We start from the raw sequence: 26,754 nt of genomic DNA, 5'->3' as shown, positions 1-26,754 counted from the left end.
CGGTGTTGGCTTGTTTTTATTCTTCATGACAAAAGTGGATAGAAGGTCAATGAAAGGTCAACTTTGCATACACATAAAAAGTTGAGGACCTCAAATGTGTTATGTGGAGTGTGTGCTTGTCAACAATTTACACAGAATGCCGACCACATAAATACAGTTAAAATATTATACAAGAGTGGCAATTAAATTATACACACATCTGCACAGAGTGACTTAAATCAATTTACAACCTTCAGTGTGAAAATGACATTATGTTAAAGTATTTTCACTTTTTAGCCAGAGTGTGTGGACATAACTTCAATAAATAAATGGAGGAGCTACCCCGGCAGTCTACAATCTTTGATACATTAGGTCCAAATGTATTCAGAATATTAAAAGAAAGTTCAGTAGTTGTAACAGTTGTCTGAAATATCAATCAGCTTGATTCATTTAAGTTATTACTTAATTCTTAATGAGGTAACATGATTAATAAATACAAGGCATGCTAGCTAAAAAGTGAAAATACTTAACCAAAATGAGATATCACTTTTTTCAGTGCTAACACTGCTCAGTGAGTTTATTTAAAATAATTAAAACATTAAAAAAATACAACTACAGTGTTGAACTTTAGCCTCCATTTAGAAAATGTGATACTTTCTGAAACAGTAGACAAGACCAAAATCAAGGCACAAAAAACCAAAACCAAAACAAAACATCAGCTAACCAAAAATAAAACCCCATCAGCAGGATGCGGCTTCTTCTAGTAAATTAGTAAGAGGGAAGTTGAGTTTTAGTAAGTGTCAACATTTTCTAGTATTAATTTCTCTGTTTTCAAACAACTTTTCCCAAATGCGATTGAAAGGACCACGATTGGTCGCGTTAAGTCAGTTTAATACATTGTAAGTTGCCTTCAGTGAAAAAAGGTGAGGTTACAGTGCCAATGTCAACCTGTGCAATGCTGCCTTCAAGTCAAAGTCCATACATCATACTGCTCTTTAAGCAGTCCCTTTAGAGGTATCAAGTGACACATGTACATTTACATGCTATTCTTCATTGTAATCCTTTAGCAAAGCAGTGTCATGTCTGAGTTCCCACACACTTTAAATGAAGCGGCTTTTTCAGATTTATTTATTCTTGATTCTAAGCCATAATGTGCAAATAGATGCAAACTTCAATGTAATGCTTTTTAAATGATCGGGTATCAGTATTTATTTCTACTTTCTATAAGCAGCAACCCCAGCAATACCTGGTATTAGCATTTCAAACTGAAAACAACACATGCTGTAGAGAAGCAGCCTGCTTGCTGTGGATGATGCTAGGTTATTACTATTCATTTATTTTGGTGGCACAAAAAGCATGATGACATTATGTTATGAAATACAAAACATGAATATTGTTGATTAGCTGTTCAAAGGAGCAAAGAGAAAGCAGATATCGAATGGGAAATGTTGTCACAGTAATGAAGAGAAATGACAATGGAGGATTTTACTAAAAGGTTTAGGGGAAACCAGGCCACTTTGTTCTAATGATGTAAGACAGTGACTTCCAAAATCTTCTTATATTAAGAGATGCAAATAGCTGTTGTAAAATAGCTGCAGCCAGCCATTGGTAACGGAAAATGAGGCTAGGTTTCAAAGCCCAAAGCCTAAAACAGTAGATTGTATACAGGCACTGTCCTGACTTGGTCTGCATAGTTTGCAAAGATGCACATTACAGATTTTCCAAATCATGCATCTCACCACTCAGTGTCTGAACTGAGGTGATGAATGTATGGCTGATATTTTCCATATGAAATGTCATGTTTACTGACCTCTCTTTAAAGGGTGTGCCTGAAATCTAAGATCCAGAAATGGCGTAATAGAAAGAGCATGTAACTGCACCACCAGTAAAAGGAAGAATCTCAAGACAACAATAAGCTCTACTTTTAAGGTAAGACTATTGGTAAGGCTGCAGTGTTCTATAAAAAACTACCTGGGAGAGCTACCACAGATCATCTAATGGTTTACCAACACTAAAAGACGCCAGATGGGCCTGACCATCAAGCCAGACTAAAGGCAAGAATGTAAGACATAGAGCCTTCAGAGAACAGATCATAGCCTTGAATCAAAGTCTGAGGACAGTAAATATTGTACAAGGAGAGTCTCTGAAATAAATACTGCCAATGGTTCAGCACAACACAAAGCCTTGAACAGGACCAGATGGAAGTTGGAACCACTTTGGACAAGACAGGTTATGACTTCACAAAGAAATGAGCAGCACATTTGTCTCTTCATCCTTCTTCGGGCTGCATGCAGGCTTCTCCACTCCAAGCAGAGAAGACCAAAAGGGTGGGATGAGAGCTTTTTTTTGTTTTGTTTTTTTTTTTTAAATACTTTTTTCCCCCCAGTCCATGGTTCTGGTAGGTAGAGTGGGGAATGTAGCATCATATCTGGGATGGACAGGATGTCTCAGGTCAGGGAAGGAGGAGGGAGCCAAGGAGTCAACATGAAGACAGGTCCTTATGGAGAAGAAGGGTTTTGGAGTAATGGGAGGAGTGTTTCAGCGCTACAAAGACAAGGTGAGACAGAGACAAAAAGGAAAAAAAATATTTAGTTTGACTTAAGAACTTTAAAAAGTTTAGTGGAAAATGGTAAGGGTAAATTATAAGGATAAACAGATCAATACAACATAGAGCACAAAAGGTTAGCAATTTAGGGGTGATCAGTTAAAATAAGCAAAAATCTTAACCAAACTAAACACTAACCCTAAACTAAAGCTGTGCAAAAACAAGATTGTTCAAGATAAAAGCAAGCAATGAGAAGGTATTTGATCAAAGTTGTTTGTTTGTTTGGTCTGTTATGCAAACAGCATAACAATTCACATGTTAGGAAATATGAAGATGGAGCCTTGGTACTGGAAGTACGCTTTCAATTTTGGAAAAGCCTTTTTAAAAACTGCTAACGTTGAAGCATGTGTTCTTTCAGTGCCCTCTAGTTCATTGATATCAATGATAGTTTATTAGTCTCTTATTTAAAACTTGTTATAGAGAAACACTATATGGACAAAAGAACTGGGCCCTGCACACACTGGACCTACAGGAGCTGCTCAATAATGGAAACCATTGGCATGATTATCCCAGTACACAGTTATTTTGCCGAGGTTAATGCCAGAGGAGGTTTGGAGCTCGTCAGTTACTGCGTCAACAGAGCATTGGTGACTTTTGTATGCTGTGTTGCTCAACACTCAGTGAGACCACCTTTACGTGGTCAGCCACTTTGTGACTGAGTTGCTTTGGTTCCCAAAAACTTCCACTTTGCAAAAATACCACTTACAGCTAATTGTGGAATATTTAGGAGAAAAGAAATTCCATGAACTCACTAGTTCCAACAGTAGCAACTCATCACAGTTTCTCAAATGTTTGAAAAGGCAGACTGCATGGCTGGGCTGGAATTTACACTCCTGTGGCAATGGGACTGAAAACACCTGAATTCAGTGTGGTCCAATACTTTTACCAATATAGTGTGTAAACCAGTTCGATAGCTTAGATCTGCTGGCTAATTTACGTTTATTTTTTTATTGTCTCCTTGATGATTTAGAGTGTGAGCTCCGAGCCCTAGAAGATGTAGCTTTATTACCAGAGCTCTTACTGGCATTAGTGTGCAATTCCTCTGTGTTTCTACTTGTAGATGTAAATGATCTTTGTCTAGACTCTCTACAGATTCCAGTCATCCTGGTTCTACTTGCTGAATTGTTAACAGAGTGTGATGTGACTGCCTGGGCCCTTGACGGACTTGAATTGAACTGTGCAGAGTCTGACAGATACGTGTTATGGCATGCTGCTGCTGCTTGTACAGAATTAGACCTGCGACCTGACTGCTTTCTCCTCACAGAAACATCTGATTTAGGGTTTAGATCATGATTTTGTTGGCTTTCACCCCATGCTTCACTGGTGTTAGCATACACACACACCGTTTTAGAAGAGGTTAGTTTATCTATAGAAGAAGAAAACAAAGAAGACTTCAGTCTGGCAGAAGAGGCAGGTACAACACGAGTTGTGATGAAAGTGTCCTGACGTAAAGGGACAGAAGCTCTCCGGACTGATGCTGCCTTTTTTGATTCACTCACATACATTTTAGAGCTTAAATCACTGTTCACAGAACTGGTGGAGCCTTTATAGGTCAGGGAAAAACCACGATTCAACTCTGTGTTACAAACATCACTGACACTATGACTTCTAATAAAGGTGGCATCTCTTTGGAGACCCTTGCTTCCGCGTGAGCGGCTGCTGGTTTGGCTGGAGTTGTCAGGATAAAGAGAAAGAGGGGTTCTTACAGGGCTTGTGTGGAGGCTTCTAGTTAGAGATCGCAGGTGGTGAGTAGCAGGAACGGGGCTAGACCGTGGACTGCTCCTCAATGGAGGCCGGGCGGGACTGCTTCTGGGGCTCCGAGGGGCACGGCCTGACTTGGTAGCAAGCTCTTTGGCCCGAGAGCGACGGGGGCTGCTGTTTAAGCTGTGTGGAGACATAGGGGCCTCCAGGTCCTCCAAACGTTGAGTAAGAGCCAGCTTCTGCTGGATGGCCATACGCAGAAGAGAATTCAGTGTCTTCTTCTCATCCTCAGCAGCAGCTAGCTGCCTCTGCATCTCATCCAGCTGGGTCACATACTGATCACACCTGAGAGATTCAACATGCAGCAAGAAATAAAGCCAGAGGCATAGAAATACATGCTTAACACGACTTATAGTGTGTTAAATGCAAACATCAAACACCAGCAGGGATTGCAACTGAAGATTATTGTTATTATTGGTTAATTTTACAGGCTAACAAATCATTAAAAATATCACAAGCTATCACAAGTTACAAAAGCAAAAATCTTTTCCCCCGGATTATTTTTTGTAGTTAAAATAAATAAATTAACATTGATATCAAACTGAGATAAATAATGTTGGAAAAGCTTCAATTCATTCATTCACTGGCAACCGGGAACGATGCTAACTGGAAAATGTGAAAATGTAAGTAAATGTAAGTAAAAAGTAAAAGTATGTTTAAAATGAGTAATACACCCTTATTTTCATATACTGTAAAGATGCACTCATACTAGCTATCCACATGATGGCTCCACTGAACCTGATTCTAAGCAAATATCTTTTTATAAAGCTATAATCTCTATCCTATTGGAACAGACAGTAGCAGCCCTTCGTTACTGGCTCTTCTTCAATCCTTCTTAGGGATAACAACTGTCTGGAAAGGGCCTAGACGGTCTAATACATGGCCAAGAACCTTCTCAGGGCACTTTGGCAACACATAACACAATCACCAAAAACAGAAAAATAATCATTGGTGCACTCGTACAAATCCCAAATAAAAACACAGCAAAGAAGGGGTTAGTGAGTCAAGTGTTATGATCTGTATGTTTAACTCTTAACATCTTCCCCTTGATAGCATCGTGGTGTTTATAGTCAAACCCATGTCCTACAAACGTTAAAAGTCTTTCTTAAAGGTGACATTGCTTGATCACCCCCCCCCCCCCCCCCCCCCCCCCCCCCCCCCCCAATCAGCACAGGGCAAAGCATGTGGTTTGTAATCTTCACGTGAACTAGTGGATTGTCCATAGGCGTAATAAGCATGGTAAGCTCATTACACGAGTGAAAGCAAAAGCTGTACCTCAGCAAGAGCACAACTAATAAGCCTTAAAACCACTAGTACAGAGCCAAATACAATCCAGTTTTAAGACAATTTAAAGCAGTTTTTTAAAAATGTTTTTTTCTTCTAACTTTATTAAATATATGATTGTTTTATATTTGTCCTCCCTGAGTCAGTAATATGTTTTGCTTCGAATCACATGAAATGAAAGCTTACCGGCTGGCGAACATGACTCGAAGAGAAGAGAAGGTGGCAGCGTCCTCCTTCAGTGCTTTGAGCTCATTTCGGAGCTTCATCATGGTCTCTGACACCATACTCTTCTCTGTCTCATACTTTGTTTTCAAATTGGATAAGGCCAACTCTGCAGTCTGCAATAACAAAAATATCATTTACTATCAAAATGGGGTTTTAAAAGCATATTATGATCTGTTGCTGGTATGAAAACACATTATTTAAAATTATGCACTTCTTTTAAAACTAGGAATTCTCTGGAGACACTTGCATGCGATAATAAATGCCGGCCAAGAATTTAGGGTCAAATTCCTTAGATTTGAGTAGCTTCAGTGACAGCTCAACTGTTCCTGTCCTATGTGACTACAAAATTTCCTGTTAAACAGCAATCTCGGTCAGAGTTTTAAAGATCAATGAAAAGAAAAATCACTATTATGAAGAAGGCACAAAATCAATAATATGACTCTATAGTTTAAACACGCTGTATCTTAAGGAAATAGTTTATGTTCTAAATCACGTTTGCCCCACTAATGGGATTGCTTTTTACTTATCTGTTCTCCAAATACAAATATCAGTGTAACAATCTCATGTGTAAATAGTTTGATTACATCAGAGGCACCAGTGGACAGCTAATGTCAACAGACTTGAGAAGGAAAACTATTATCAGTGACCACTGGCCCATCAAACAGATTACCTTAAGTGTGTGCGTGTGTGTATACAGGACTGACAGTTCAGGTAATGACAGAAACAGGTCATGCAATGCTGAACATAGCACAAAGGGAAGAGGGAAAGAGAGTTCAACCTCTCCTCTGATGTGCTATGTCACATCAGAGGAGAGGCTGATGTACTCAAGGTGCACAATCATGTGGGTCCAGGGGACTGTCTAGACAAGACATTGATGAGGCAGGTCACCCATACTGCTTATGTGAGATTATGCATGGATAATACTCCTGCAAAGTGAGTTATATAACAAGCACGTTTGGCATCTCCAGTTGGACTGGTCAGTGCTTTCAGCAACATGCTCTCACTTGACCTAATTCTCAGTGAGCAGACAATTTCCTGAAGTACTTTTATATGGGGATATGCACAACATCAGTATAGTTACAGGATTATTTTATTCTTGTTGGCTGTATCTGTGAATATTTTTGTGAATATAATTGTTTTCCAACTTTTTTACTTACTCAACCTAACGGGAAGTGCTATGTCAAACTTTTTTTAATGTTATGTTTGCTTTAGATTTACTTGGAGTTGGCACCAAAGTAACAGACAAAAGTAAAAGCAACAGTTAGTGCGGCTGTGTGTTATTATAAACGAGGATAAAAAATACTGCGCATGAACTTTGCAAAAAGCAGCTTGCACATCAAAGCTCAGCAATCAACTCAACACTAAAATCTTTTCACAGCAAACTTTTACTTTAAGTGTCATGTTTACTGTCACCAGCAACAGTAAACACAAAACCAGCAGCTTTGTCATAATAAGAAAACTGTGTGTTAGAATGAATTTATTTTGCATAATCAATGATAGCAGCAATATTTGTCTGGGTGCTTATTGATACTTAAGTGATGGTGTGTCTGGTACTGTTACTGGGATTTACGGTCAGTCTCCAGTACCAATCCCTGCTTATTATAATAACGCTAAGCAGAATGCACTCAGTGGACTGTGGCCAGTTTTAGTTAATCTAAGGATTTGTTGAAACGCAGATACAATTTCACTCAAGATTTTCATTGGTTGACTAGAGGCCTATTAAGGGCTCCAACATACTTCTATGGTGATCCTACACATAACGTATTATTGTATTCCAGTTGAAGTCAGAAATCTGAATTCCTGAGTTCCCAGTCACAATTTTTCAAAGTCTGAGCATCCCCACCAAGCTTGACTGAACAATCCAAGATGACGGCAATAAATGTAAAGTTAAAAGGTAAAATTGTATAACTTGCAATTTGTTCTGTCACTGCTGTGTATTTACGACTTGCGAATGAAGCCATATGCATATGGGCAAAGAAAAAAAAAAAGTTAGTGATGCATGAATGACTCGATCTTTCTAAAAAGCAAAAAAAATTCAGCAAAGCAATGAGAAACACCGAGTATTACTGGAACACACTTGACTAAGGAGTTACATCATCCCCAGCTTTGACGTCTGACTTCTGAGATAAACAGAACACAGCATTAGGACAGCTGTGCAGACCAAGGCCTACATGTCGTAACTCTTTACTGTCACCAGGGGGCAGTGTCAGAAACAACTAAGTAAATTTATAAAATAAAGAGTTGAAGCAAAACAAAGTGTTAAAAAACAAACAAACAAAAAGTGTCCACTGCAGCCACTGTCTCTGATTCTTGTGCTGAATTTGTTGATCACTATTTTTTTGTCCTCTCACACTTCTCTTACTTGTGGCGAAAGCAACTCTCAGATAAATAACTAACTGTACCATAAATTAACCCTAACAAGAGATGACAACTCTTTTATCTTATAACTTATATCTAACACAGACTAATGGTTAAATATTAGCAAAGGCAAGGTTAATTTTCAGACAATCTGTGTAAACCAAGGTAGCTATTCTCAAAATTACGTTCATATAACAAAACAAAAACAAAAAACAATGAAGCCTGCCTTCTATGAGTGAAAGTGGGAAAGTATAGGAAAGCTTGATTTTAATGTCAAGCAGCAAAACTACAAACACTGACCTTAGACACAAAAGAATTAAAGATCAAATGACATTAGTTGGCCTCAATTCTAAACAAGGCTCATTCCAAGAGACCTTTAAGCCCTTTTTCCTTACTTACTTGGATTGGCTCAACTTGGCTTGATTCGTTTTCATTACAATTGAGTACCACCTAATATGTGTAGGGTCATTATAGCAACATAGCCATGTCCTGTGGTGCCACTGATTAACAAATTGGTGGCATGCAGTCTGTTGACGTCACATTTTAGAAATGACTCGGATTGCTTGGAACCCCAGCCAAGTAGATAGTAAAAAAAGTCCCTGGAAACACTTACTATGACCTAATGGAAAACCCTAAAAATTGCATCAAGCCGTGACAATCAACCCGAATAGGTACTAATTGATAGGGGCCATTACTTATTCATAAATGGGACATACGACTTGTTTCGGACAGTGAATGAGCTACGGTGTGTATCAAGGTGCATTACAGGTGAGGTTAGTATAACTGTCAGTCGTGACAATCATGCTAAATGAGTTTTTCCTCTGTTAAACAAATAAATTATTTTTTTTTAACATGTATCAACAACCTGACATACACAGGGAGGATGAGATGAAGGCAAAAAAAAGAAAGAAAATGCTTATACAAATGGCATTTGTGTAGATTTAAAGACAAATAGTATTTCAATATTTGGCATGGTGTTTGTAAAAACATGTTTGTCAGAGTAACAGTGGTAAGTGTGGAAGTTATGTCAATGCTGTACATGAGAATAAACATGACTGGTGACATAACACCATCTTCACATATATGAATGGGGCACTAATTGTAAAGACTGTAGCAAAGGGCTGGTGCCAAACAGCCGATACACTCACAACTTCAGCTCCTTCTGAACTAACACAATACTTCCCTTCACTGAAGATAAAGACAACCATTACAACACAGATACTTGCTTACTGTGACCTACCTGTTTGTTAGCCTTGAGAACAGTCCTGAGGGTAGCGATCTGTTCTCTCTTGGTACTCAGAAGAGACTTGAGTTTTAACACTTCCTCCAAGAGGTTTTCATTGTCCCGCTCTGCCTCTCCACTGCTGCTAAGCCCTGAGTAGGGCACTGCACCCCTCTGACGACAAAGGTCCACTGCCACCTGAGAGAACAGAGACAGATATTTATAAAGGTTAGCACAGTTAGTCTGGCAAATAACATTTCTTATATAACGGGAACAACATTTTGATAAAAAAAAAAAAAATCTTTATCACGAAATGATCACATTTCTTAACAATAACACTGAAGTGGCAGGAATAAATCTTCAAACATGTAAAAGAGGATTTATTTTTTGTTTGAGAATATGCACTTCTCTAGTTAATAAACTTGTTACCACCCTGTCTTTTCTTTCGGTGTAATGGAGGTTACAGTTCTACTCTGACCCCTGATAAGCCGCTACATTCAAGGCCACGCACACACGTGTCACTGTAGCCTATGCCAGGCTCTGGATTTGTGCAGACATGGGAGCAACTGAACTAACAGGCTGAGCAGATTATTAGGTTCAGTGAAACATTTGTAAAGGAGTTAAGGATTTTACCCAGAATAAAAGTTTGTTTTTCAGCATTAGGGTTACAGCAAAAAAGTTTGAGAATTTGCACTGGTTACAAGTTTTAGTTCACAAAGAACTAAGTAGTGTTGGAGTACTACATTAATAAATGTCACAAGAACTACATTTTTGTCTTACCCGAAGATGTTTTATCTGGCAACGGATGACTGCTACTAAGTTGCGAACATTGGAAGGGTCCCTGAAATCTAGGGTGGGGGATCCAGGGCAAGTAGGAGAGTCTCCACTGGTTACAGCACTGTCAACTTCTCCCATAAACTGCAACGCTGCAGCTTTTGAAATGAACATGTCATTGGCTCGAGTCTTCTTTTGGACACTGTGTTGGGAATAGAGGTGTGATCTTCTGGCGCTGCCTCCTGACCTGGCACCATCACGATAATAGTCCAGGGTGACCCGTTTGGGAGTTAGGTTGTTGCATACACAGATGTGGTGATACAGGTTGGACAGCTCCTCAGAGAAGGCCAGCAGCTCTTCCTGAGCAACACTTAAGTGCCCTTCAGAATCACTTGCCACTTTCCGTGTTGCTCCAATCTCCTTCTCCAGCTCACTGATGCGCTCTTGATCTTGCTTGCTGGACTTGATACACTGGCGGATTTTGTCAGCCAGCTCCTGGGCCTCAGCCCTCCAACGCTCCTTCTCTTGCTTGTATCTCTGCTCCAGGGTGTTATAACGTGTTCCTGCCTGAGACAGTTCATCTCGCAGCTTTAGAAGCTCTTCGCTAGCCGCGCGCATACGCGCTTCCAGCACCTCCTTGCTCTTGGTGTCTACCTCATAGTCAAATACAGCATTGCCACCATCTTTTTCTGTCTCATTATCTCCTTTGTCATCCACCTCTTGGCTTTGTTGTCGACTACTCTGCACAGCTTCCAGCTGCTGGGTGAGAGAGCCAACCTTGTCTTCTTGCTGACTGAGTGCCTGTCTGGACATTACCAGCTGCATCTGCAGTTCCTCCACCTTGCTAGTCAGGCTGGACTTCTCTCGCTCTGCCTGGATGTACACACAAAAATAACATGAGAAGTCTGTAATTATCAACATCTGTTCACAGAACAAGAACAATACTGAATGTTGATTAATTTCAAAACAAAAAGGGAGGTTATAAATGTCTGTGACACACATTTCTCCCCCACCACCTTTACTCATTATAAATTTTTAATGTCAAATAGCGACATCTGTTCAGTAAGAACTTTCAAACCCAGCCTCTTGATTTAAGTGCACCATGAATAATATATTTACATTACATAGAGAGCAATGACAGCTCAAGACATTCTTCATTTTCTGAAGTACCCTTTGGTTTATGAAGCTTTATCAGGTGGGAGCTGGAGAAAGTGCTTGATGGAATACACAATATATATTAATGCTCCTCCTCCATCACAAAACGGATGTGGTCTAGAGCAGGAAGTGGCAGACAGCCCTGCTAACAGCTTAGCACACAGACTAAATTGTATATCCTCCTTACTTAGCACAAAAAAGGTGGTTGCACTTAAAGATAACCAAGCCAGATAACAGCTTTCTATTTTACATATCTACAGTAAATTAACTGTCTAAACCTTTTAAAGGCTTTTAAATTCATATATAAAAGGTCATAAGAAAGCAACATAGGGTAAATGCTTAAGTAATTATCAACTTATTGTGTGTTATTTTTCTTAACTCTGTTAAGACTATTAATGGGCACCCAAGCATCTAAGAAACAATGATACCCTAAACCCTATTTCTACTTTTAGTGATATTTGAAACTGACTGTGATGGCTATAGTATTACCACACTAAACTAATGATACTTCTATACCCAAACGTTTGCAAATTCTCGTTACCTCTGTACACAATCCATAAAACGACTTCATTCTCTTAATAACATGTAGGATTGAAGTTGCTTTTTTAGTTCCTTTTAATCATTTGTCCTCGGTGGGATACCACAAAGAAGCATTTGAAAAAAAGGTAAGTGTTTTTCTGTTGCTCACCTGTAGGAGCTGCTGCTTTAGTTTCTGACTGTCTGAAAAATGTAGCTCACTCAGCAGGTCTGCGACCAGTCCAGAAGCAGGAGCACGAAGTACATCACTGTGGCGTGGGGTGGAGTAGCGATGGATGAGGCCGTTACTTTTGGAGCCACCCAAGTGAGGAGGGTTAGCAGAACTGGAAGAAGATCCAGGACCGTTATTAAAACCGCTGTCCTGATTCTCATCCCCATCCTCCCCTTCACCCTCTCCACCCTGGCCCTCTTCCTGGCTGTCATCCAGCTGCTCCAAGTGGAGCTCCAGGTTCCCCACAGAATCAAAGGGGTTAAGGGTCAAGGCAGAGAGCTCCCGCCGCAGACTGTTTTTCTGCTCCCTTTCCTCCTTCAGTGCTTCAAGGGCCTCATCCAGCTGCCTCTCTGCAATCTCCCTCAGTCTTCCAGCTTCCTCCAGCTGTCCTCGCAGTTCCTCCTGCTCCTCGTTCTTTTGGGTCAGCTCCAGCTTAATTGATTCAAACTCAACCTGAAATAAGATTAGAAGCAGGACAAGAAGACTTTCTTTGTTACTTTATTCAGCTCAATTAGTATGAATGCAAATTGTATCCCTAACATGCAAATACACTTATTACTGCATTTAGCAAAGTTACACTCACAACCAGACAGCTTCAGTAGGCAAATGAAAACTACGCTGTTTGACTTCATAGTCACCCAAACCAATAATTTTATTATTGCTATAGCATAAATGAACAGTCAAAATAAGGTGGATAAAAATGTATTCATTTAGGAATTCTAATAACAATGTTTGCTGGGCTCTTGCTAGAAACACAGTAGCTTTTAGAAGCCTAACTTAAGCTTTACATAAAGGACACATAAAATAAGGCATGCTTCTTATAAATAGCTATAATATAACATTGAAATTGTCCTTCTATGATTGACAGGCTAAAGATCAGTTAGGGTACGTGTGTTAACATCAAAGGGCCAAATCTGTACAGTCATGGACAATTTTTAGTCTGGCCTGGATATCATTTTAAGTTATTGAGAAATTCTGGTCTGCCAGGCTGTAGCTGTGGTCTCTGCAGGTTAAAAGCTTGCTAACACAGAATGCAACAAAATGAAAGAAAAAAAAAAAAAGGAAAAGTTTATACTGAGGGCAGACAATTTCAACCAAAGCAAGAAACTGGACAGCTTATGCTTTTACCAAGTGTAAAGAAAGCCCAGTGTATCTTTCTCAAGAGACATTTTATGTTTTCAAAAAACATAATTTGCAGCATTGCACTAATGTTTGAATTAAAATGAATTATTAAAATCCAAGCTAACGCTAGTTCTCAAGTTCAGGCTGTTAAAAAAGGTACTTATTTGGCTATATGGTAGCTTACTACAATAGTAAGACTAATAATTCGCTAGCTTTTATGTGGACCACACTATGTGTGAAAAGGCCAAATGGACTCAAAGCATGTCCATATGTCCCTTCATGTGATTCTCATTTTCCAGTGTGTCCCTTAAATGAAAATGAATGTGGTTTCATTTAAAAATTATATTGCAGCTAGAATTAGGGGGGCTTGGGAGCGGGAGTTAGGAGTAATTTTTTCGGATCAGCAATGGGAGAAAGCAGTATCCAATGTCCGTTATAGTACGTCCTGTGCCAGGTTACAACTTATCCAGTTCAAGGTGTTGTACAGGGTTTACTATTCAAAGTCTCGTCTGTCTGAGATTTACCCACAAGTAATGGATCAGGGTGAGAGATGTCATGCCACCCCATGTGACCTAGGCCATATGTTCTTTCTGTGCCCAAGACTCCATGGCTTCTGGAGTCAGTATTCAGTTATTCTTTCCAAGGCTCCTGGGACCCAAATCTGCATGGACCGTTTTCTAGCTGTTTTTGGGCTTCCAGTCAACACTGGTCTAACCGACCCTACACACTTCAAAATATTAGCCTTTACATCACTTTTGGCTAGACGTTGCATCTTACTCCTTTGGAAATCTTCAAAGCCACCTTCAGTTTCTTTTTGGTTTAGAGATGTGATGTCATTTCTTAAATTGCAAAAGATAGGCCTTGTGGCAAAGGGCAAATACAGATAATTTTATTGTAGCTGGGGCCCCTTCGTAAACTATTGCAAGTCCTTAAACGCTCTACCAGCTGATTAATATCATATCCCCCCCCCCCTTTTTTTGTGTGTGTGTTTTGGGGTTTGTTGTTTGTGTTTGTTTTGGGTTTCTTCTTAGGTTTTGTTTTGTTTGTTTGTTTTTACAATTTTATTTAAGCGTGTGTGTGTGTATTATCGTATCTGTTCATGTAAGAAAAACTAAAAAAATATGTGAGGGGAACAGATTGTATTGTCATTGTAAACTAATGTACACTTGTCTCTCAATAAAAATATGAAAAAAAATTATATTGCAGACAGATAGAGATACAGATGACAAAATATTTTTTTTTAAAGTAAACTCACAGGTCACATACATTTTTCCCAAATTTAGTACTGACAGAGATGTGTATGCACATCAAGCAGACTTGGAATAACTGCTTAATACAACAACCAACATGAAAAGTTTACATATAAGTACAGTTTCTGTGGAGCATTTTCCAAAGATGTGCTTATATTTACAAAATATTCTCACATAGAATTATTAAAACAAAAATATCTAAATTCTCAGAGCACATAATGTCCTCTAGAATGAGAAAAACAAAAAAACACAACATCCCAAAATATCTTGAGAAACATGAAATAGTTACACTGAAACATGGTTGCCATGGTGCAACACACAGCTATAATTACACACTTTCAATCACACTGCATTACAAATGTTAAACTGGCTTTGGTATTCGGCTTTCAGTGGAAGCAGGTTTTATGGGAATATACTGTCTAATGAAAAACACAGGTAGTCATGAGATGAATAGCATGTCCTCTGCTGTGGGAGCTGCTTCATTTGGTGAAAAGAGCATCACTATTCACCCGGCAACTAGACTGGCCAGTATGTTCACCAGCAGCTTTTTTGTTACTCTCCTTTGAAGTTTTGACAACAAACATGTTGTGTGGTATAGTGTATTTTTTTTACCTTCCTCCTCATGTGTGAAGGTGGAGGAACAAAAACCTTACTGAATTATTTCTCTTCATTTCTCCATACAGTTGGAGATTAGGGTTATTGATAGAGGAGAGAGATGGGCAGAGCAAGCAAGCTCTGGCTTTGGGCATTATCAGGTTTAGCTAAAACCCTCCCAGTTACCCCACCACACTAGTCTACTTCAGGTAATTCAGAAACGTAAGGTAACCTGCTTTTCTGTGTCAACATGCTCTCTGGCCCTAGAAATTCTGACCACTACTGTTTCACACATCCATGTCTCCTCGTCAGCCCCTTCCTGGCCCTTGCCAATTTTTTAAAAAAATGTTTCAAATTTATGCAGCAGATGGGACTCAGGGCATATAGAGTGGAGATGGGGGTTGTTTATTGATTTATTTCATATTCTTTCAATAATAAAATCAATAAATATAATGTTATACAAAAAAGATTGTGTGAAGGAAGGTGACAACTGACCTGGTTTTCCTTGAGCACAGACACCTGCTTTTGCAGAGATATGTTCTCTTCCTCTAGCTCCCCATTGTCTTGCAACTGGCGCAGCTCACGCACTTTATATTCCTTTATTTCATCCCTCAGGTGCCCTTTCTCTGCCTCAAGACACTCACACTCCTGTGAAAGAAAATCCACAGTAAAATCAGTACAAAGCACAGCTTAACATGCTTCACTGTCAATTACATATGATATACAGTTAATTCTAGGCTAGAGAACTAATATTTTCTCTATAGGGATTTAATTTTTATTTGTATTTATCACGAGAAGAGGGAGTACTGAATGAGTACACCATACCTTCTTCAGCTGGGTGGAGAGCCCCCCAAGTCTATCAATCTCTGCGTGGGCATTGCCCAGAGCAAGGCGTGCTTGCTTCAGCTCTGTCTGAACTTCCTCTATGCGCGTTGCCATGGCAGCCTCTTTACTGGCAGTCTCCTGTAGCAGGCTCTCCTCCCGGCACTCCCCATCAGCAGCTGCACGTTTCTGGCTGCTCACAGAATCTGCAAATGCCTTTACACAAACAAAAACTGATAAGGACAGCTCTAAAACACTATTTGACACACTATTGTGTTACACATTGGGGGAAAACAATAGCATTTGACCCATATCATTATAAAGATAAGAAATGTAAACAATGTAAACAAAGGAGAGGAAATTGCACTTCCCTGTCAGTTTTCAGTGGACATTAATCGCCTGAGACCTGACTGCAATGAGGAAATAGCTGATATGGTTCTGTAATGTTGGACCTTAACAGCAATTTCCACATCATTTTTGCAGTTCTGTTTGTCTTGCCAATATTATACTATGACCCTAATAGATTACAGTTATCTAGCAATAACATGCATTTTTTCACAGCGTGCCACAACCACAGACCTTGACACACACTATGCACCAATAAGTGCTAATGAAAGAAAGATCACCTAAGGGTTTTAATGAAACAAACAAGCTACTAAACATGCCTAAATGAACACTAATAATATGGTTACATAATGACCAGCACAGGAGTTCAACCCTGCCAAAACCTAAATGGGTAAATAGCCAAAAAAAGGAGGTTTACACTGATTTTAAAAATAGCTGAAATCAGAAACAGTACAGCACTTAAATTTATATGGCATTATAAAGCATCCCAGCTGACCACTTTTACTGTTATTCATACAGATGAATTGATTAATATCAGTAACTACCCGTAAGAAGGATTTTTTTTTTTTTTTTCCATTTTTCCCCTTTTAATTTGAACAGGCAGATGGAATAACTGCAAAATCAGAAATCTGCCCACATGACCGGACTTAGTTTTATAGGATTAGTTTCTTACATAAATCAGTATTTAAAAGCCTGTTCCAGTAATACCAAATACCTTTGTGGGTCTATAAGTATTTGTGACAAAATTTACATTAGGAAACACTTGTTAAAACATTCTTAATATGCTAACTATTCTTCAGTTTTCTGTATGGAAACAACACTGCATTAATCAGTTATTTTAGCAGAAATTCAGTGGCAATATGAAAACGGAGTCTAATATAGTTTTTATACCTTTAAAATTGAGATTCAAATGATCTAGTAAATATGGTCAAGTCAGTATTACTGTACAATGGTTATTTACTCAACCCCCCCCCCCCCCCCCCCCCCCCCCCAAAAAAAAAAAAACAAAAAACCCCACAATGGTGGAAAGTGCATTGTTTATAATATAAAAAGCCTATGCATTATTTCAATGCATCTATGAAAGGCATGGTTTAAACACAATCTGAGCTTTGCTGTATTGGCCTGATCTTTTTATCTTGAATATCCTGCTCTGACCTTATTAAATCCTTGATGCTTTAACATAACGAATCAAAATCAGCTAAATTTAGACATCCAAATTAACATATGTTAATAGCAACATGCTGACTAACTGGATGCAAAAACGTCATAATCAGTTAACACTCTTCTCCTGCCAACATCAAATGACATGTGAGGCAAACCTGACTCAACATGTGATCACAAGACAAGACATTCAAAGTATAATATGCAACTGTAACAGAGCTGTTATTGTTTTATCAGAAAGTGAGAGCTACAAAAAGACAATGACGGGATGAACAGGCAAATTCATGACATAGTCCACTGGCACGTGTAAAAAAACCCTCAACAATGGTATCTTTATAGGACTGCTAGAACGCAAGGCAGCTCCTCAACTATGAAAGATAAAATGAATAAACTTAGAGAGATTGTGCTTATATATAATAGCAGAAATTATGGTGTTGATGGCATTTAAATTATGCCTACCAATAATGTAAACACGTTAAACCTGATAATTATAAAATACAATTTTTGTATGGTGTCCATTGTGTCATGATTTTAATACCCTGCAAAAAATACAAGAGTTCTGTTTATTAGACCATTACTGTGAAAGCTTACAACAGAAAATGCATTTCATTGCACACATTTTATTATATAAACAAAAGATCACACAGCAAGAATGTGATATAGGAAAACTGTACCTGGAAACCAGGGGAATGATGACCTCGAAAGCCTACAAGGTAAATATGGTGAATGGACTGGTGTTTTTGCAGCGCTTTTCCCAATCACACAAGCACTTTTTTCTATGCTTTTCCTATGTAAGTGCTTTCTATCTAACATACACACAGATTCATACTCTGATGAATGCATCAGACAGCGAGTTGGAGTTAGTATCTTGCCCAAGGATATTTGGCATGCAGACTAGAGAAGATGAGGATCGAACCACCAACCTTCCAATTAGTACGTGACCTGCTCTACATCCTGACCTACAGCCACCCCAAATATATAAATAAACAATCTAAAAAAATAACATATGCCTTAGGTGCTCCTACCTCTCTGAGCTGTTGTAGCTCCAGTTTGAGAGATTCATGCTCTTCTTCCAGCTGTGTGTGTTTCATCTTGAGAGCAGCACTTTCCTCCAGCACCACCAGACCGTAGCGGGCTGCCTGTAGCTTTTCCTCTGTGGCCTCTTGAAGCTCGAGAGTCAGCCGCATCACTTCAGCCTTCAAATCCCTGCTCCCCATCTCCGCTTCCGCTTCCTCTTCTCCCTCGGCCACTGCACCTGCTGGGTCTGCACCCGCCTCCAGCATCCTTACTTAGTCTCCTGCTTGTCTGCAAATGTTTTACTGAGACAATTGCCTCCTTCACTCCTCTGCTTTCATTACGCCACACCACTACGGCAAAAGACAAAGAACGTGGTTACATAAAATACTTGGAGATAGAGGTTTTTGCATAAATTGTAGTGTGACACTAATGGAGTAAACTGTAAGGTTTAACTTTGGGATTAGTTTAATGGGATAAAAGTTTTACTAAAGCTTTAAAGACCAGGAGAAAAATCTAAGAGATTAAATTAAGATCTAGTGCTGAAAGGGCTGCATTATCAGCTAGAGTGCTTTCTGATTTTTATTTTATTTTTTTTGCATGATTGTCACACGTGATGTTTCAGATCATCAGTTTCTAATACTAAGAAAGATAACACAATAAAAATAAAATGCAGTTTGTCAATGCTGATTTCATTTAGTAAGGGAAAAGGTCCTGGCCCAATGTGTAACATAACAGCCCCTTTTGGTAAATCATATGTATTATTATTAAATAATAATTTAATATTATTTAATAATAATATGGGGGGGCAGTTTTCAACAATAAGAAAGAGGCTGGGCAAAACTGGCACCCACAGGAAGGTTCCAGGATAAATAAACCATCACTGACTAAAAAGAACACAATGGTTCATTTTCAATTTGATCGACCCATGAATTCTGCTTACTACCACAAAATTCTGAAGGGCACTATCTGACCATTAGTTCATGATAGTCCACTTAAGTATGGGAAGGTTTTTGAGTGGCGAAAGTCCAGTCTTAAATCTGATTAAGATGTTTTGGCATAACCTTAAACAGGCCACTCATGCTTGAAAATTACTCATTGTGGCTGAATTAAACAATTTCTGCAAAGAAGAATGACCCAAAATCCCTCCACAATGATGCGAAAGACTCATTGCCAGTTACTGCAAATGCCTGATTGCAGTTCTTGCTGCTAAGTGTGGCACAACCAGTTATTAGGTTTAGGGGGCAATTACTTTTTCACACAGGGACAGATAGGTTTGGATAGCTTTTCATAGCTATTGGTCCTTAATAAGCTAAATCATCATTTAAGAACTCCACTTTACTTTTGGGGGGGGGGGGGGGGGTGTCTAATACTAAAATGCGTTTGATCTGAAACATATAAGTCTGACAAATATGCAAAAACATAAATCAAGAAACCGTTTTTCACCGTATAAGAAATGATTTAGGCCTAAAACAAACAAATTGATTACTGAGGTTTCCTCACATCCCCATAATTAACAAAAACAGGCTTAAACTTAAATGCAAGAGGATGCTGATGCTATGAGAGTAGCATCGACCAGTCTTCATCTTTCACACTACGCAAATTACTGCTAAACACTTGAAACAGCTGCTACACGACCAAGGCGCGGAAACAACATATGTTTACTTCGACCGGCCTGGGTGGGGCAGATTCCCACGATTTCCTCGTGTCCTCTTGTCTGACCGAAGATGGAAACACCAGCCGCTGGTCGTCCCGTGCCAAAGGATGTAGCTGCGAGTTAGTCATGAAACAAGCATCTGCTTCCTCTACGCCAAGAAACCGGTTCTCCGTGAACATGCACTAAGAGCTTGCAATTGAGAATATTCGCTATGTTTAAAAGTAAGAGGCTATTAATCAGATAAAACACATATTGACAGTAATCAAAGACCACAGTGGAGTAACGTGGAAATATGACACAACTAGAGACAGCTAGCAGCACCAGGTTTAATCTAACGCTGATGCAGATAGCGAAACGGACTTTAGCTAGCTAGATAGCTTCTTAGCTTTGCAATTTCACCTTCCTACATAGCCTTAACCGAACGGACGCCAACAGTCTAACCGATTAACTAACTAACGGGGCTTGAACACTGTCGTAACAAGAGCCGGATCCTATCAGGCAAGCTAATTAGCCGGACAGCCATCATTAGCCTACCTACATACTCACCCTATGGCTTTATCCCAAAGATGGCACTCGGTGGCTGCTCGCAAACGTTAGCCTTGCACGTCCAAATGGAACTGTCTCTCTTAAAAGCAACACGAAACAACAGCCAAGGGCACCAACAGCGGCGGCAGCAGCAGTTTCCTTTCCTCCCACCAGTTCCTCCACCCGTTTCTCCTCCCGAGGTCGGGTGTCAAACGCGCGCCGAAACCGCCAAGGCACGAGGACCCCCTCTAGCTTAGCAACGAGGCAATACAACCTCACTAAGAACCTTATTTTTTATTATATGGCTAGTTTTGGCCAGTTGTTTCTAACAGGGCGTGTGAGTTAAACATTAAACCCTGAAATAAAAAAAAATGTAAATAAATAAATAAATAAATAAATTAATTACTAAAAGAAAAATCAGTGAGTGAATACACTTCCGGTCGTACCGTTCTTGCCTTCCGCTTTTCTTCCGGATGTGCACATTATTGTGGCTGTTTGGAGCGGTGTGTCCGCTCCAGTCAGTTGCAGTGCTACAAAATGAAGGTCGTTACTTGGAACATAAACGGCATTAGGGCCTTCAGAGGCGGCATAAAAAAGGTTCTTGATTCCCTGGACGCAGATGTTATTTGTATTCAGGAGACAAAAGTGACGCGTAAGTGATTAGCAATAGCTGGTTTGAAAACGCGGGAGCTGTCATCGTGCAAGGTGCCACAGTTAGAATGAAACTGTATGAAAAATAAAAACGTTAACCCCTAATTTCTCCTCCACAGGAGACTTGCTAGATGAAAGGATTGCTATTGTTGACGGATACAACTCCTATTTCAGCTACAGCCGAGGGCGCAGTGGCTACTCAGGTTCAATACAAAGTTATATAACAGTTCATTTTGCGTCCGTGAGCCTTGAAAGTGTTTGTTTTTTTCGTGTATTATCACCCAGTTATATTAAGTGTCCATATTCAAGAAAGTGCAGTCTTCTAAAATATAATGCCACATTTATACTTTACTGAAAAGTTAAAAATGTCCTCGTAAAACTGCATTACACCCAATTCTCCTCACATTGCCGCTGTGCACAGGTGTTGCCACCTACTGTAAGGACAGGGCCACTCCATTTGCTGCTGAGGAGGGCCTCACAGGTCTGCTGGTCAACCACAAAGATGCTGTTGGATGCTATGGTGACCACACTGAGTTTTCAAGTGAGGAGTTGCAGCTGTTGGACAATGAAGGCCGTGCTGTAATCACACAACACAAAATAAAGTGAGAGGAAATATCATATGTTAAGGCTCCTGTTTTATGTTTGCTGCATGGCATATTTATCTGTTTACATGTGGCACTTGAAAACAAATAATCAGCAATTTTTATGTCTGCTTCTCAGTTAGTGGGGGAATCCCACTATGTGCTTGCCTTTTATTGACTGAGTTTTATTTTATCCCAACAGATGTCAGGATAAAGAGAAAACCCTTACTGTTATTAACGTATATTGTCCGAGGGCTGACCCAGAAAAGCCAGAGCGAAAGCGGTTCAAACTACAGTTCTACAACTTACTTCAGAGTCGAGCTGAAGCTGTACTGAAAGATGGAAGGTGAGAAATTCATAATGTTTCACTGGCTGAGCAAAACATTGTCGTTACAAGAGATGCAGGTGTATCCTGGTTTCGCCACAGATGTTTTTCTAAGGCACTGTGCTAATTTTGAACAACGCAGCTCTTCCAGTAAATCATTACGTCTTTGAGTTTTGGCAGTGGGCCACATGTTTTGCTGTCTGTAAAATAAGGCCAAACACTATCTGGTGTTTACAATTTTATTGAATTGTAAGTTAGTACAAATAAAACAGTATATTAGAAAATAGCTGCTTCTGTGTTCATGGTTACATAGCTTTAATTTAATAACATTTATATTAAAATCTCAATTCTTGGACAGCAATGATGATGATGAGAAATATTTTATTTATCACACATTTGAGAAATTATTTAAAATTGTTCTTTAAATTCTACAAATGTACATAGATAATGAGTTAATCTTTTTTATGTTTTGTTTTCCAGCCATGTGATTGTTTTAGGAGACATAAATACATCTCATAGACCAATAGATCACTGTGACCCTAGTGAAATTGTAAGTCAAATACTAATATAACATATATGTGTATGTATATATGTGTGTGTGTGTGTGTGTGTGTATATGTGTGTATATGTATAGATATGTGTGTGTGTATATGTATGTGTCTGTGTATATATACACATATATATATATATATATATATATATATTATATATATACATATAATATGTATATTTTCGGCGGGGCGACCGTGGCTCAGCCACATCTGTAACCGGAAGGTTGCCGGTTCTATCCCCGGGCTCTCTGTCCTGGTCGTTGTGTCCTTGGGCAAGACACTTTACCCTCCCACCTACTGGTGTTGGCCAGAGGGGCCGATGGCGCGATATGGCAGCCTCGCTTCTGTCAGTCTGCCCCAGGGCAGCTGTGGCTACAACTGTAGCTGCCTCACACCAGTGTGTGTATGTGAGAGTGAATGAATAGTGGAATTGTAAAGCGCTTTGGGTGCCTTGAAAAGCACTATATAAATCCAATCTATTATTATATATATGTGTGTATATAATATGTCTATATATAATATGTATATAAACATATAATATGTGTATATGTATATATGAGCGACACTGCACACTCTACATGTATGTATATAGAAGTATATAGGCTTTTTAAATATCTAGAATCCTGTGAAAAACTAAGAACAGCCTTACTGCTTCCATAGGATTTAAGAGGGGGAATAGCAGCCAGCTTCTTGAACAATGATTAATCAGAAGGTTCGTCCTGCTCTATCAAAGCACATGTTGTGGAAATTTTTTCGTCTGGGGCCTTCAGGTGTTTACACAATGGCTCAACTTTCCCAGGAATGGCCATTCCAGTAAATTCAATCGCTTGTAAAGCTCAAAGAATTTGGAAAAACCCACGAGCGACACTCTACAGGCTTTAGTTGGGTTGTTAAAATTCATGACAGTAGAATTAGAAGAAGACTGAACAAGTGTGTCTTTTTTGGAAGAGTTATAGGAGAAATCCTATTCTCTCTCTAAAAAAAATAACTTAACAGCACAACATGGGTTTATGTAATAGTTCTGAACAAAGTATAAGGCTTCTGAAACAGTGTCCTTCAACACCATATATGGAGAAAACCAAATACAGCGTATCAGCAAAAACACCTCACGCCAGCTGTCGTCAGTGTGGTGGTGGAGGGGTGATGATTTGGGCTTTTTAGCAGCCATAGAATCTGTGCACCTGTCATTGAGTTCTCTATATACCAGTGTATGCCAGAGTCAAATGCAAGGCCACACATCTGACAGCTAAAGCTTGGCAGATATTGGGGCATGTAACAGGGCTGTGATCCCAAGCATAGCAACAAAGTTACAACATAATGGCTGAAAAAGAAAGAAAATTGAGCCATTTCAGTGGCCCAAAGTCCAGACCTCAACCTAATTGAATTGCTGTGGTGTGATTTTTAACACAGCTCTGCATGAATGAATGCTCACAAACCTCAATGAATTAAAGCAATACTGTAAATATGAGTGGTCCAAATTTCCTCTACAACAATGTGAGAGATTAATAAAGCCATACATGAAAGAATTATTTCAAGTTATTGCTGCCAAAGGTGTTTCTGTTGCTATTATTTCATGGGGTTTACATTTTCATTACTGTATTAAATTACACAAAAACAGGAAGTGGGGAAACCCCTCCCCCAAACCTTATATGCTACATGAAAAATGACTTCTACCTACAGCTTCCTATTTAATGAACAGACACAGGAGTGGGATCTGTCTCAGCAAGAAAGCAATTATCAACAAGTGACCTTAATTTAGAGTATTGAAATAATATTACATAAAATGACAGATGTTCCAACATTATTATCCATAATAATGAAACTTTCATTATTTAGGATGATTTTGGCGAAAACCCTGGGAGGAAATGGCTGAATGGCTTTTTGTACAGTGACAAACAGGAAGAAGGGAGCGCTGAGGAGGAACATGACAAAGAATGCGAGGAAACCGATCCACTCCACGGTGGGAAATTTGTGGATACCTTTCGCTTTTTCCACCCAACTCGCATCAACGCCTTTACATGCTGGTCTACTCTCACTGGAGCTCGGCAGACCAACTATGGAACACGCATTGACTACATATTTGCTGACTGCCAGCTTGCCAAGGAGCAGTTTGTGGGAGCCGACATCATGCCAGAGGTGGAGGGTTCAGACCACTGCCCTGTCTGGGGGCAGCTGAGCTGTTCACTCATTTCTAGCCCAAAGCCTCCCCCCTTCTGTACTCGCTACCTGCCAGAGTTTGCAGGTAAACAGCAGAAACTCTCACGCTTCCTCGTTAAGGTGGACCAAAAATCAGCCCAGTCTGAGCAGAAAAATGCTTTGCCTGGTTCTCAAGAAGAGGAGGAAAGGAGAGAAAATTTAAATCCTTCTGGAGCTGCAAACATCTCTGTTAAAAAACGTTCATTGACATCTGACTTGGTTGCCCCAAAGGGAAAAAAGACTAAGACGGTAAATGCTTCTTCAAAGCCTAAGGGCAACCTCCTCGCCTTTTTTAAATCCAAAACCAAAAACGTTAACCAGTGTGAAAAACCACTAAATCTGGATGAAGCTGCCAAACCACCCATAACCGAAGAAGTGTTCTCTGTCGCAGACACCAAATCTGAAGGTCCTGAGCTTATCTCTGACGGTTCATCACAGCAGTGCTCCACAGCTGATATTGACCAACATATGAACACAAAACATTCAATCCCTCGGCCCACTGTAACGCAGTCAGATGCAAAGAAAGGGACATCGTCAGTGTTTTGGAAGTCGGTGCTTCATGGACCACCTGCCCCACCGTGCTGTAAGGTCCACGAAGAACCATGTGTTCTTCGTACTGTAAAAAAGGAGGGGCCAAACATGGGCAAACAGTTTTTTGTGTGTGCACGTCCTCAGGGACATGCGTCCAACCCTGAGGCTCGATGCAATTTCTTTGCATGGGTTGACAAAGCAAAGTGACATGTTTACATTAAGGTCCATCAGTTTCAGCAACAATTGTTTTAACATTTGTCATAGTTGTATGTTGTAGTTGTTGTATTTTTCTTTTTCATATCAAAATAATAAAACACAGTACTTTTATATTACTTTGAATTTGGTTCCATTTGTTCTAAACGCTGAAATAAGTGAGCAGATTAGATTTGTTGATTAAAGGTTATTCACATTCACTTGGTCAGCGAAACATTTGGGGTAATTAGATGTTTTCTTCCTTTTAGGCTGGGTCTTTCAGGAGTCACCACAGTAGTCTTTTGCCTCCATCTCACCATTTCTCCATCTCTGTACACTCCTTCCCCCACTGTTCCTCTTCTATCTTTGGCCATTGGCACCCAGCTGGTCAACAGCACTGTTATGGTAATGTTGTGTAAGTCTTATTGATGATCCACATCTTGGGTATGGCAAAAATCTTACGCTAGATGCCCTTCCTGACGCAGCCCTTCCCATTTATCCAGGCTCGGGACTGGCACGATGGGTGTGCTGACTCTGGCTTATGGCTTCTCGTGGCTGGGTTTGTTGCTTTTCAAACAAAAATGTTAAGTATTTTTAAGCTTCAACTTCAACAATTTCAGGATTATTAACTTTCCTTCTTTATATATTATTACAAAAATAGTTCTACTACTGCTTTTTGTTTTGTTTGGGGTTTTTTTTACAGTTGGTTGCACCAAACAAACTATTAGAGCACATTACCTTTGGGCTAAAGGAACTTTTACCTTTTTTGTATTAATTAATGAAAGACGAAAGTCGTTGTCCCTTGAGACAGGCCTATGTATATAAACACCATTTTAGTTTCCGTGTCACATAATATGTATGCGTTTTAAGATGTTAGTTATAATTTTTTTGTGGTCACATTTTTTGTTCAGGTTGGTGGTTAGCACTGTTAGCACAGCAAGAAGGTCCTGGATTCAAATTTCTTCTGTGTGAAGTTTGCATGTTCTCCAGATCTCTTTACCTTCCCCTGACTCTGACTCTCCTAACATTACAAAATGTGTTTATACCCACTAGATGGCAACAGTAGTGAGTAGATGCATTGCTGAAATGAAATGTAACTTTCCACAGAAGCACGTGTTATTCACAC

The 26,754-nt window shown here is 39.5% G+C and overlaps 2 protein-coding genes and 1 long non-coding RNA gene across 6 annotated transcripts; 1 reads left to right on the top strand and 2 right to left on the bottom strand.

The window, feature by feature from the left end:
- LOC146494417 (protein bicaudal D homolog 2) lies at positions 1 to 20,869 on the bottom strand. Of its 4 annotated transcripts, XM_085146303.1 has the most exons (10): positions 20,623 to 20,858; positions 18,431 to 18,772; positions 15,903 to 16,115; positions 15,573 to 15,725; positions 12,052 to 12,564; positions 10,215 to 11,081; positions 9,453 to 9,632; positions 5,816 to 5,967; positions 4,291 to 4,630; positions 1 to 2,523 (listed from the first exon to the last, which is right to left on the bottom strand). In XM_085146303.1, the coding sequence occupies exons 2-10, from the start codon at positions 18,686 to 18,688 to the stop codon at positions 2,518 to 2,520; spliced, it is 2,682 nt and encodes an 893-aa protein (XP_085002429.1). In that variant the 5' UTR covers positions 18,689 to 18,772; positions 20,623 to 20,858; the 3' UTR covers positions 1 to 2,517. The 4 variants fall into 4 exon arrangements, with proteins under 4 accessions (XP_085002429.1, XP_085002428.1, XP_085002427.1 ...); XM_085146302.1 differs by lacking the exon at positions 1 to 2,523 and having other exon boundaries at positions 2,535 to 4,630; positions 20,085 to 20,869; XM_085146300.1 differs by lacking the exon at positions 1 to 2,523 and having other exon boundaries at positions 2,536 to 4,630; positions 20,623 to 20,868.
- Positions 13,634 to 15,566, bottom strand: LOC146494418 (uncharacterized). The gene is made up of 2 exons (XR_014871586.1): positions 14,500 to 15,566; positions 13,634 to 14,388 (listed from the first exon to the last, which is right to left on the bottom strand). It is a non-coding gene; the product is annotated as an uncharacterized LOC146494418 (long non-coding RNA).
- Positions 20,870 to 21,051: 182 nt separating the features above from the next.
- apex2 (APEX nuclease (apurinic/apyrimidinic endonuclease) 2) lies at positions 21,052 to 25,765 on the top strand. Its single transcript, XM_085146345.1, has 6 exons — positions 21,052 to 21,253; positions 21,372 to 21,455; positions 21,674 to 21,854; positions 22,036 to 22,179; positions 22,639 to 22,708; positions 24,546 to 25,765. The coding sequence occupies exons 1-6, from the start codon at positions 21,139 to 21,141 to the stop codon at positions 25,641 to 25,643; spliced, it is 1,692 nt and encodes a 563-aa protein (XP_085002471.1). The 5' UTR covers positions 21,052 to 21,138; the 3' UTR covers positions 25,644 to 25,765.
- Positions 25,766 to 26,754: the final 989 nt, after the last annotated feature.

Source organism: Neolamprologus multifasciatus, chromosome 20 (genome assembly GCF_963576455.1).
Source record: "Neolamprologus multifasciatus chromosome 20, fNeoMul1.2, whole genome shotgun sequence".
NCBI classification, from domain to species: Eukaryota; Metazoa; Chordata; class Actinopteri; order Cichliformes; family Cichlidae; genus Neolamprologus; species Neolamprologus multifasciatus.
The sequence above is the reverse complement of the archived record's forward strand: the minus strand, read 5'-3'. Positions and strand labels throughout refer to the sequence as shown.